Source organism: Atta colombica, unplaced genomic scaffold (genome assembly GCF_001594045.1).
Source record: "Atta colombica isolate Treedump-2 unplaced genomic scaffold, Acol1.0 scaffold83, whole genome shotgun sequence".
Lineage (NCBI taxonomy): Eukaryota > Metazoa > Arthropoda > Insecta > Hymenoptera > Formicidae > Atta > Atta colombica.
Window position 1 is genome coordinate 531,715 of NW_017259576.1, and position 13,240 is coordinate 544,954.

The 13,240-nt window shown below is 31.0% G+C and overlaps 2 protein-coding genes across 4 annotated transcripts; both read right to left on the reverse strand.

Annotated features, from left to right (window-relative positions):
- Positions 1–1,209: 1,209 nt before the first annotated feature.
- Positions 1,210–6,903, reverse strand: LOC108692853 (aftiphilin). 3 transcript variants are annotated; one of them, XM_018201357.1, is made up of 8 exons: positions 6,693–6,903; positions 6,208–6,318; positions 3,765–5,635; positions 3,393–3,605; positions 3,160–3,306; positions 3,030–3,090; positions 2,557–2,685; positions 1,210–2,324 (listed from the first exon to the last, which is right to left on the reverse strand). In XM_018201357.1, the coding sequence occupies exons 2-8, from the start codon at positions 6,308–6,310 to the stop codon at positions 1,819–1,821; spliced, it is 3,030 nt and encodes a 1,009-aa protein (XP_018056846.1). In that variant the 5' UTR covers positions 6,311–6,318; positions 6,693–6,903; the 3' UTR covers positions 1,210–1,818. The 3 variants fall into 3 exon arrangements, with proteins under 3 accessions (XP_018056846.1, XP_018056847.1, XP_018056848.1); XM_018201358.1 differs by lacking the exon at positions 6,693–6,903 and adding an exon at positions 6,463–6,681; XM_018201359.1 differs by lacking the exon at positions 2,557–2,685.
- Positions 6,904–7,926: 1,023 nt separating this feature from the next.
- LOC108692856 (zinc finger protein 676) lies at positions 7,927–12,645 on the reverse strand. The gene is made up of 2 exons (XM_018201376.1): positions 12,382–12,645; positions 7,927–9,831 (listed from the first exon to the last, which is right to left on the reverse strand). The coding sequence occupies exons 1-2, from the start codon at positions 12,643–12,645 to the stop codon at positions 7,927–7,929; spliced, it is 2,169 nt and encodes a 722-aa protein (XP_018056865.1).
- Between the last annotated feature and the right edge of the window lie 595 nt (positions 12,646–13,240).

A 13,240-nucleotide genomic window follows, 5' to 3' on the forward strand; every position in this document is an offset into this window, starting at 1 on the left:
TATGAAATAGTGCACGTATCCGATATGTGCATATATCCGATTTGTATTATATGTCTAATGAAATGTTCTAGTCTAAATTCCAACGTTTAATAAAAACGTTTAATAAAAATTATTTTACATTAGAAAAAATCTATTATGTGTATACGAAAAGTTGATAATTGATAATTTTTTAATGTGCAAGAGCAATTATTGTTATTAGACTTATAGTTTAATTGTAACTAATATATTTTGATGACAGTATTTTGTAAAACATTATGAAATATAAAATGAATATGTTTAATAAAAGTATTTTTTATTAGAAAAATTATGCAGAACTGTTATTTAATTCATATTTTATAGAATTCTATATTTAATATAATTAAAATAAGTGAGATAATGAATTGCTTTGCATTTAAATTATTCTGACTATTATAAAAGATTGCATTCAAGGATCGGGAAAAAATCGAAGATTTAAAAAAATCGCACGCTTTCTTAGAGTGATTAAGAAAAGTAACAACGATTCGATCATTAAAGATTGCCTATATGTTAATGTTATCCACAATATTTTACATAAAATATATATTACAATATTATCATTAATAAATAACGAATAGTGGTAATAATATTTATCATTTCGTTCTAATAATCAATATGCAAATGCCGAAATTTACATAATTAAGTACATCACGTTTCATAGTAGAAATTCAAAATGTGCAATAAAAGCATCAAGCGAATTTGATAAATATATCACTCGACGATTTCATTACAGATATCAATCTCGTCAATCTACGATAATTGACTTACAATTAGTATATAGTTTTTATTTTGGGTAGTTAAAGTATGTGTTCTCTTTTTATATGACTGAGAATATTTACGATTGCTTGAAATTGTAACATCAACGTCGTACAAAGTACGCACGCAGTTTCTTGAATGTGTAATGTCCATTGTCACCAATGAAGATTAATCTCAGTTTAACTTACTTTTCATTTTTTTCTAGTCTTAAGAAGTAGAAAAAGATGAAGAGTCAATTAAACTGAAATTAAAGTTAGTCTATTGATAGAAATGAATCCAAGATGAATATTCAGATTGGTTCATTTAAAAATAGTTCCAGAATATTAGTAGATAAATTTTTGAAATATTAGGTGTAGTAAAAGAAATCCATTATTTTTCCATTCAATTTCATGCAAAAATAATGGATTTCTTTTTACTACACCTAATACGATACAAAAGAGTATAATACTCTGGCGCTGTTTAATTGCCTGCAATTATCGTCGAAAATAAATATCGAACATATCGAACAAATCTCTCTTAATATAATACAGAAAACTTATCATTAAGAACTGTAGACTAGAATATGGCCGAATGTGTGTGTGAGTTCTTATATCTATGTAAGTAACGACGTAAAACTATCGTTTTTAATAAAGATTACACAACTGTTGAGTTAACGAAACAAACTTACATGTCATCATTTCTTAAATGATCAGTACAACATTAAATCCTAATTGCGTAACAAGTGAAGACTTTGAAGGATTCAGTAACAATACCAATAGCGCTATAAAATCACAAAACAATGATTCGGAATGTCGAAGTGCATTATTCGGTGCCGCAAGCAAATAGATTAATATAGGACAGTGTCTTTAATACGTGCCGTCTCATTATCCTTTCCTGACATGGAAGAGCCAAGATTGGATTAAAGGTTGGTCTGAACACAGGTTTGAAAGGTAGCAGAAGTACGTTTTGATTGTATGGGTCATTTAGAAACATCCAGCTAGCAATAGGTTCTCTGGGAAGTTTCCTCTCGCGTTTGCCCTTTCAAACTTGCATTCAGACCGATGTTACTCAGCCGGGCATCTTCCGATTTATCATAGCGCCCAGATCCGGCACGATCTGTCTCTGCTCGCGATTGAATAATAAAGTTCTCGCATTCAAAAAGGATAGATCCGGTAACTGATTCAAAACTTTTATAGTCTCGGCTTGCACGGTCATCGATCTCCCGTATCGATCCACGACTACGTGCTCCGTACCTTGCGTATTCTCTTTCTTACCTACTGATATCTTTCTGTGATATTCATGTACCCTGGAGGTATTATTGCTTATTGGAAATGACTTATTGTTGGTTAGAGGGACATTTCTCAGTGCTCGATGCGAAGAGTTGCTTTTCTGCTTAATTCCGATGTCTTGTTCGGTTTTTTTCTTCCATTCCATTGTACAGGGTCCTGGTAATGGTTCTATTATCTTGGATATCTGGGACGATTTTTGCTGTTTTAATGAACTGCAAATGAGATCGGATAAATTTTGTGATTTCATGGATTGGCTTGGTTCTTGTACAACTGCTTCTGATGAATCTATGTCAGTAATAAAAATTAACAATTAAAATTAGTTAAATTATGAATACAATAATTTTGAAAATATTCTATGAATGTTTAAAATCAAGCAAAACAAAATTAAGTGGCAGTCTATTTAATTTTTAATATATACATTTAGAAAAGATATTCCTATTTAAAACAAAGTTTATAAATATACACTTATACATATACACGTATGCAAAAACAAAGACGTTACAGCTTGAACACTTACAGTAATAAACGGAGTTCGTTGAGTAAGATGACTGATGATAGGATTCGGAATGTGTGGAGCAATGGGGTGTTAGTAGAGGATCAAACGGACACAATAAATCCAGAGGCAGAAGAGCGGATAACCCACCACCTGTATTGTTATTTTTCGCGACATTTAGGAAAATTCAACACACTTGGATCGCTTTCGCTTTGGCACTCACATCTTAAAATATTGTTTTAGCCTTATTATTTATGAAATATTAAACAAGGATAATTATGCTTAGTAAGTGCCAAAACAAACGCCTTGATCTATATGATCTATATGTAAGAGACAACACCAAACTATTTTTACATATAGACTATTTATTCAGAAAATATTCTCTTTCTCTATCTCGTTATATAGAATATAAATTAGCAAAATATTAGACATTTAGCTATGTTTCTCTCCTAAATACAATAATTTAATCTAAACATGCAATTACAATAAATACTTACTAGCATCTAGAGGATTTACAAGGCCAGAACTATTCCAATCAAATTGGGCGGCAGGTACTTCCTAATACGATGTTACAATTATTAATTAATACGTAAATTATTTACATATAGAAATTAAACCTCAACTTACATCTGAACAAGCTGCACCCTGTATCTTGCTGTTATTGGCTGCAGAAGGTTGCTGAGGCTCAGCAGTAGCTTTAATTGGCTCTAACGGAGTAAAACCAAGATTTGCAGCAAATCTTGGTATATTCGGATTCCATCTTGGTCCAAACAGCTTTAATTTCACATAACAAATATCATTATTTTTTTCTCATAAATGTATAAAAATATTTTAATTATTAAGTTGTTGTGTATACTTACAATATTCCGAGAATCGATGCCAAGAGAATTCAAAAGAACATTATTACTACTACTATTCGCCCATTGGTAAGTGAGAGCATTGGTTTCTTCCACGCTCTTTACATTCTGCCAAACTTTATCTGTTTTATCTATTAAGGCTTTTAACTCAACTTCATGATATTCAGAAAGCACAGAAAACATGTTTGTTATTATATCTTCTATTTTATTCGCAGCCTGAAATTATTTTAATTAAATTAATGTTAAAATATGTAAAATTATATATTATTTATATTATAATGTAAGACTAAAAATCTAAATTAAAGCGATACCCTTGTTTTTTTATTCTAATAAACTACTAGCAATCATGTATTACACAAACATTCCTAAACTCACACTCTTGTTTTCTATCCGACATATAGATTCTTTTAAACTAAACTGTTGTGTTTCTATTACATCCGTTGATGTTTCAAAATTACTAAAGTCTCCGAAATCATCATCGTCCTCAGGTACCTTCAATTCTTTAGCATCGTCAGATTTCCATTCTATCGTTGTGCTCGAAAAATTAGTAAAATCACCAAAATCATCTTCGTTATCCACATTTTTGAATCCAGGACAATTATCTTCTCTAGTTGCTGCTGGCTCTGTTGTTCGTAAAGGAAAATCATAAAATTCACCATTGCTAAAATATACTACAGAATTTTCGCTTTTAAATGTGGCACATTCTTCGCCCGTATTATTCGTAATATTAATTTTATCTTTTAAGCAGTCGAGAGATGTATTAGTAGATGGCAGTGAAGCTTCTTTAATTGGTGAAAACTTTTGTATACAAGATGCTTCGAATGAAGATGTATGTAAACCGTGAATTTGTACTGTTTCGTATGTACTATTACTGGATACTGAATTGTAGTTATTTGTCAACTCTGATACATCGTTAAAATCTCTATGCTCCATAAATTCTGTAAAATCGGAATTATTTGGATCGTGTGCAACAAAATTTTCCGGAATGTAATCTTTGTGTATCTCTTTATTACTCGACTCTTTTTTCTTAGCAGAAATTTCCTCACTTATCCCATTCACAGTTATTTTTTGAACAGTTTGATTTTTCGTTTCTACGGCTACATATTCGCTTTCTTTTGATTGTATAGTATTTTTTACATCAGCTATATCGCAGAAATTATTAGGAAAAGTATTCGCGTCGCTTTTTTTACTAGAGTTTCGAAGGTGAATGTCTTCAGTATGTGCATGTACGGATGTATGATCTAAATTTGATTCCTCTCTCACAGCATCGTCGTCGAAAGTGAAATCGAAATTGAAAGAATCATCTACAGTTTTCGACTTCTCATTACTCGTCTCAGATATTACATCGTACATCTCTATGTATTTCGGCTGAATACTGAATTCACAGTCCGATTGTCTAAAAATGTCAGTACCGTCTACATTATGTTCTTGAGAGATAACAAAATTGGAAATTGTCCTTTCATCATTGATAAAGACAGATTTATCATCTTCATCATTAGTATCAATAACACAAGTTTCATTCTCGTCGTACGTATAATTTTCTCCAACTTCATCCGTTACATTGCCTTCTGTGTCCATAGAATTAGGCTTATCATTCAAATAATCCGTTTGCAAAACCGTTACATCCACCTTTTTATCGCTAACAGTGTCGTTCCATTCGCTGGAATCTTTAAACTGTTCATAATTGTAAAAATCGTCGTCCAGTTGTTGTAGAATGTCCGGCGTACTCGTAGGATCTTCCAAGTCTAGACTCACAGGTTCAATCTCGTCATTCGCTTCCAAATCATTTGACGATCCTTCCTGCTCACTAACTGTCTTTACGCTATCAGCTAAACTACTATTGTTGCTACTAATTACATCTGTATCAACAAAATTTTTCTTAACTAAAACATTCTGAGTACAAACATGATCAACACTATTACTAATGTCAACATTACGCGACTCGCCATTCCTGGGTGAATCTAATACACTGTATTTTGTTATACTAGCATCTTCAAAATTATTTTCCAATACGTTACTATTATCTGTTCTATCCTTCAATCTTATGTGGCTCACATTGTTGCCCGCCTTCTCGACGATCAATAGATCATCAATGACATCACATTTTGCCTCGTTTATCTTAGGACAATTATCCAATACTGGTGACTCATTAATACCGTTTAATCGAGGAGATACATTTTGTGATGCTACTGGTGTTTGTATCGGAGTGATGAGTTTTTGTGGGGACTCTGATGAAATAGATAGACCTATAATAACATTTATACAAATTAGAAAGTGATACAAACGATGTGTTTAAGGAAATGCTACTGTGTTATTTGTGTCACTATCATTCCATCCTTGTTTTATATCTATACATGATAAAGAAGAGAGATAAAATGACACAAATAACTGATATGCAACATAAATAAGCATTGTCTAGAAGACTTCTTTAGATATCTTTAGATAACATATATATCTTTAGATAACATATACATGTCTTAAAAGGTGTCTTTATATCTTTATGATGTCTTTTATGACATACATGTTGCTTGAGTAGCGTCTCCTCTAGTGCATTCAAAGCATTAGTTACTAAATTTTAATAATACTGGAACATGCACTGATTGTGAGAATTCTTAAGAATTAATAAATCACAGGATGATTAGAAAAAAAAATATCCTTTTATATCATGCTATCTCATGTCCATTTTCTATACTCTTTATTTATAAGTGTATCATAATACATGTTCCAATTTTTTATTATATTATAGTATTATTAGAAACATTAAAATGTAATATGGTTTGATATTTTATTAAATAGCTGTTAATCTGTATACAAGTACCATCTATTCCACCAGTTGTAAAATCTCCGAATTCATCTTCATCGGACTCTCCAAAATTGTCTAAGGGCGGTGGCGTAGAACTGACTAAAGGTGGGAAAGCCATGATTCTCCCTATTTTAGGAAATATCAACATGTTTTACAAATGAAATTAGCGAAAGATGTAAAATAAAAAGGTCTCTCACTATGTTATAATAATGCTCACTATGTTACAAACGGACGTAAAAACAAATCGCGAAATCATTCGACCACCGTTACCTTAACATAGGCTTTGTTTACAATTACGTCGTCTCTTCCTCTTCATTCGTGTACTCGTTACAGTTACATATGTCAAACGCAATAAAGGTTAAGTTATATTCTCGGACACGGACTCGCAAAAAGTTTTTCCGTGGCCGAATAGAAAACAGACTTCCCAGGTGAGATTCTTACGCGATGACGACGACGACCGTCTTTACTCTCGTTGTCGTCCTCGGACTATCACCACGTACCAGTATAATCCGCTCCGTGAATCTTGGGTTGCCTGTCGGCACGATTCTATCTCGGTACTGTCATTTTAGTCATCGCGATGTGTGTGTCCCGCGTATATGGGCGCAACAGGCCTCAGTAATTATCACAGCCAGGAATCAAATCGTCCAGCAAAGCAGGTCGTCCGTGCGTGACGATTGAATGCACGATGACGGCGATCATGAGACATCGCACTTCGCCAGGTATGTAACATCACCTGTTCCAAGACGCGTGGGCGCATGCGCAATATAAATGGCGCGCAGTCGCGCACCTGTCGTGCGTAACGCACACGCGGCTGTTTAAAATTTCGTCAATGGTCAATGTAAAATAAAATATAATGTAAAATAAATGAATAATTTATAGTGGCAAATTTTTAAAAATACATTATATCATTCATTTGTTACACCGACACAAAGAACAAAGTTCATTTGTTACAATGACTCAAAGAACAAAGTTTTCCAGAAAATAAATTTGAATGTTTTGAATTTAAATCACAAAAATTTTCGAGAATGTTAATTTTGAAATGCAATTTTAGTAATTGATTGTAGACAAATAAAAGTATGTTCTTCCTTTCTTTCTTTCCATTCTTTTTTGTAATTAAAAAAAAAGATCATTTTTTAATTGTCATTATTGTAGCAAATAAGTGACATGTTTAAATGTATGGCAATACAAATTATTATTTAGTAACATGTTTTGTATTTTATGTAAAATTTGTTATATGACATTATTAATGAGTGTACCTCTACGATATATAAACATTATACATAAAATGTTATATATAATATTTATATACTTATATATACAATTATATTATATTAATTGTAATATTATAATAATATACGCAGACACATAATACATATATTCTTATTTATTTTATTACTTATGATAATTCCTTAATATCATATTCTTCGGAATACTTTATTATTTGGTGAAAAAAATAGCTTAATAATCGATATGTATTTGCTACTGTAATATAACTACTGTAATATAACTACTTCGTACAAATAATTAAAATATATACTGGCGCGCGTTCAAAAAAACCTGAGTATCATTTTATCCTTATTGTTTATCGAATGTTAAACAAAAATAAAATGATACTCCGAGATATTTAGATAATATTTTCGAATGCAACGTACATATCAATTACTTATCATATAGGAATAATTAAAATGCAACAATGAAAAAATTAAGGATTCCATATTTGATGTACAACAATTCTCAAGATTTATCTTGTTCGGAAGCATGCTTGGTGCGTCTGTGTTTTCTCATATCTCCTTTCTGTCTGAAGCATCTGCCACATACGTCGCACAAATGTGGCTTTTCCCCCGTATGTATCTTAATGTGGTTGTTCAAAGCTTCCGTTCTAGTGAAAGCCTTTTCACAGTAATGGCACTTGTATCTGCGATCGCCACGATGTATCAATCTGTGCTGATAAAACACGGACCCAGTCAGGAAAGCCTTATTGCACACGTCGCATTTGAATGGTCTCTCTCTCGTATGCTTCTTCCTAACGTGATCCGCTAAGTCTGGCTTTATGGTAAAACGTTGATCGCAATATTCGCAAGCGTATGGCTTGATACCCATATGGAATCTCTTGTGAGTCCACATATGACTGGATTGAGTGTAACTCTTTCCACAAATATTACAGACGTATGGTCTCAATCCATTATGCCGCCTTTTGTGTGCGTTTAACGAGTTTGCTGTAGGCAGTAGGCTGCCACAAATATCGCAGGGGAATTTGGAACATTGATCTCGTCCATGATCCTTTATATCCTCATATTTGTCGAAGACACTCCCACAGAGTTCGCAAATAAACTTTGCGTCGCCCGACTCAGATAATCTGGATTCACGGTTATGCCTATTTTGCTTGTGCTTGTATAGCAAGGATAATTCTTTCATGTCCTTGTTGCAGATATCACATAAAAAAACGACGAGGACTTTAAATAGTCTAGGATGTTCCTTCCAATGTAAAACAGCTTCAGCGAATGATTTATAAGTGGCCATGCATGTATTACACGTATAGGGTCTTTCGACAACATGATGTTTTTGATGAGTCTTCAAGTTGTCCGCGTTGATGAAATGACTATTGCAAAACTCACAATGATATAGTTTTGATATTGATAGTTCTTCAATCAGTGTGATTTTGTCTTCATGTATTATCTTATAGTGAATATCTGCATCATCGCAAGAGATGAGTGCTTCACCGCACTGGATGCATTTCCAGACCGTCTGATTGTTCTCGATAACTATGCAATGGCTCGTGACATGCTTGTTCAACCTTGATTTCTGTGTAAAGCTTTTCGAACATTCCGAGCACTTGTAAGGCTTCTCGGGCAGATGTGTCACTATGTGACGCTTCAGGGTATAGCCGTCAAAAAAGCCTTTGTTGCATACTTCACAAATATGAGGGCGATTTTTACCGTCGACGCAAACGTGAACTCGGAGTGTCTCCTGATTCTCAAATAACTTTCCACATTGTAGACACGATACACTAATTTCCTTGGAATGTTGTCTCTTATAGTGGTAAAACAACTTCAGCTCTTTACCGAACGTCATCTTGCAGACCTCACAGTATAATGCTTTCGCACCTTTGTGAAATTGCATGTGAAAGTTCAATCGCTCCTCGAAAGTAAATGTCTTATCACATACGAGACATTTGTACGGTTTTGTTGTGTTCTGTACACTAGGCTTACACTTATGACCATCTAGTGTTTCTTCGGTGTGATAAAGATTCATACATGCTCCGCATTTTAAATATTTCTGTTTAGTTCCTAGACATTGCAATATAATAGAATGATTCCCGCTTTCTTTACTGACCTTTGCGTTATTAAAAATATTCTCCTCATCACTGCTTTCTAGAATTATATCATTCTCATATAATTCCTTATCCTTCGCATTCTGTAATGTCTCCTCACACGTATTCATAAAACCCTTTATACATAAAGGACAGGATTGTTGATTAGAAGAAAGTTGATCAGAAAAATTAAAAGATTGTTTTTCCTCCAACATCGTTGACAGAATTTCCTCTGCTTTAATGCATTGTGTATCAAATGTGTCACACCAGTTCACTTTCTCAACGCAAGTCAAACAAAGCTGCTTTGGTAATGGATCTGTCTTCTTAATCTATAATAAATCATGCTATATAATATACATATATATTTAATGATTATTATATAGGATGTTTGGAAAATAATGATAAATCTTTCGCATAGGAGCAGAATGGATTAAACTGAGAAGAAAAGTCCTGTATCATTTTTGCAATTTTCGCAATAACAAGATATTAATTGCTACAAATGGCTGAAAATTGACCTTCAATAATTTTTTATTCAAATATTACCAACTTTATAGAAAAACTGAAAGAGACAAAAATTGTTTATTTTTTTCTCATAGAGTTCTAAGAATTTTTTTAGAATTTTTTCAGAATTTTTTAATATCGTATTTTCTCATGTTGAAATGAAAAAATGTAATACTAAAAAGTTGATAAAAAATTTTATGAGAAGAAAATAAATAATATTTTTCAAAAAATTGTAAGAGACAAAAATAAATTTTTCGTCTCTTGCAATTTTTGTGTAAAGTTGATAGTATTTGAGTAAAAAATTATTGAAGACCAATTTTCAGCAACTTTTAGTAATTAATATCTTGCTAACTATTGCGAAAATTGCAAAATGGTAGCCCTTATGCGAAAGATTTATCATTATTTTTCAAAACACCTTATATAGTATATACAAAAAAAAATATTATATAGGATAGGGATAAACATATAATACAACTGGACAGGGAGTCATTTATAAAAATAAGTCGAAAGTAAATAAAATTTAATTATTTGTTATACTTTTTAAATCCTGTCACTCAAGTTGTGTAAGCGTTATATTATATATAAATATAGGGTATCCCATTTTAAAGGATCCACTGAAATATCTCGAAAAAACTGCATTAAATCGAAAATGTCTGTTTCAGGCAAAAGTTTTTTTACTTCAAGAGGTACATAAGATAGTATCATTAATTTAATAGTATCTTGAATGGCATTATCAAGGTCAGGACAAGGTCAGTTTGAATTTTTTACATGGAATCCCCTATCTTTCATTACATTCTTGTAGCTTACCTCGAGAGCTTTTTAAAACACTATAATGAAATATTTTTTCATTAAATACTTTTCGCCACGGCAGTACTGTAAATTTCAAGTTTTATAACTTGAAAAGTATTTAATGAAAAAATATTTTATTATAGTTTTTTAAAAAGCTTTCGAGATAAATTACAAGAATATGAAAAATTAGAAGTTCCATTTAAAAAATTCAAAATGATCTTGCTCTGATCTTGGCAATGCCACATAAGATCCAATTTTTTGCCAAATTCAATCCAATATCAAGATATCTCTTAAAATCAAGACTTTTGTCTAAAATTTTACGATTTAATGCAGTATTTCCGAGATATTTCAGTGAGTCCTTTAAATGGAACACTTTGCATAAACAACATTTATAGTAATTAAAATAATAAGAAAAAAGCTCTCCAAATAAATTACAGAATAAATATGTAGATGTAGGAGGAAATGCCAATGTGAACCAATATCAATTCTTCGTATGTAATCCAATGTATATATTAAAAATATGGTACAGATCACAGTATTGGGTCTTTCTCAGTGTATAAAGTATAATGAAGTTTGATAAGTATTAGTTCATGAAATCAATTAATATAAGTAAACACTCAAAACATTATTAATCTATTGTTGCTAATTGTAATATTCAAAGTTTGTTATATTTTATTGAATTTACAATACTTATTTGAAAAATTTCATTAGAATAGAAAATTCATAAAAGATTTAATAAATTAATTAAAATAAACTATGTCAAAATTAATCAAATAAACTTATTGTTAATCAAAATTATTAAAACTTAAGAAGCAATAAAATTATGATCTGTTACAATATCGTTGTACTGAAAAAAGTCAAGTTGTAAAAAGAAAAATAAGAAAGAGTAGAGCAACGTCTGATGATAAATTAAATATAAACATAGATTGGAAGTAAATATAAACTATGTACATATATTAAGACAAAGAAAACGTTAGTCTTTTGTGACTTAGTTATAATACAAATTATATTAATTGATATTTCATGGATTAATACAAAAAAACTTCATTATACTCTGAGGAAGACTCAATACTGGGATCTGTATCAAAAAAATGTACCATATTTTTAATATATGCATTGGATAACACACGAAGAATTGATGTTGGCTCACATCGCATTTCCTTCTACATTTATGTATTTATTCTGTAACATTTATAGTCTTTCAATCAAAATCTTTCAATCAAAATCGTATCTTTATTATGCATGATACTCAATGCACTTTTTAAATGTCTTTTTTCGAAAACAAAGCTTCAGACGAAAAATGTTTATTCTGTATCATTTTTATACAAAGACCTCTCTTTTGGTTGTAGAGATTGCACACAATGAAAGGAATATAGGAAACAGGGAAGAGAAAATAAGAATTTCAATCTATCAGAAACTATATATTCCATAATACATGAGTTTTGATACATTATTATTCTCTGTTTCCTGTTCTATACTCCTTTCATTGTGCACAGCCCTTTATAGGTTTATTCCCATTCTTTATATACATTTATAAGAATTACAGTATGCAATATATAATAGTTTACAAAGTAAAAAAAATATTTTACCTTAACACTTAGACATGTATTTATTTTATGTGCCAATTTCATTGATTCTCCAGATTCAGAATAAATATATATTGGATTAGTAGTTTGACCAGCACACAATCGACAGAAAGCAAATAAGCTGTTTTCTTTTTCATCTTGTGCCGATAATTCCAATATTTCATTAGAAGAAAGTGGTTCCTCTTGGGACCATATCATAGAACCCTCCAAATTGTCAATATCATCTTCACGATCACTTAATGTACTAATTGACTCTGTTTTAAACATGTTTTATCACTGCAAGTTAAATTTATATAATGTGATAACAATCAATTACAAATACCTTATATTTAATCACTTATCTTTTGTAAAATGTTTATAAAATTCTAAGATATTAGATATTAGATATTAGATATAATATCATCTATAATCGTTTTTACCTATGAATTACAGTGAATATTATTTATAAAAAGAACCATGTTTTTTTTTAATATTATTTAATATTTTCTAATTTTTCTAGCTCTTTTATTTACTCTAAACATTTAAAACAAAATTATAATGCATCTTAATTATATCAAATTTATCAAATTATTTTACACATTGTAAAAAATACCTGGAATAAAACATAGATTACCTTTTTTTTCTCTGAAAAGAACACAAATATTCAAATATTCTTTCATGGCAAACTCAATATTCTTGATATAGTGAAATGTCGTGCTACCACGATTCAGCTTCTTCAAAAATGAACAAATAGATTGGTTGGTTAACTGGAATAATTGCCTGCTACTTCTGAAACAATTGAAGGCTGCTTTGCCGTTTCTATTTTATCTCTAAATTTAATACAAATAAAGGAGAAATGGAGGTTATTTATATATATATCATA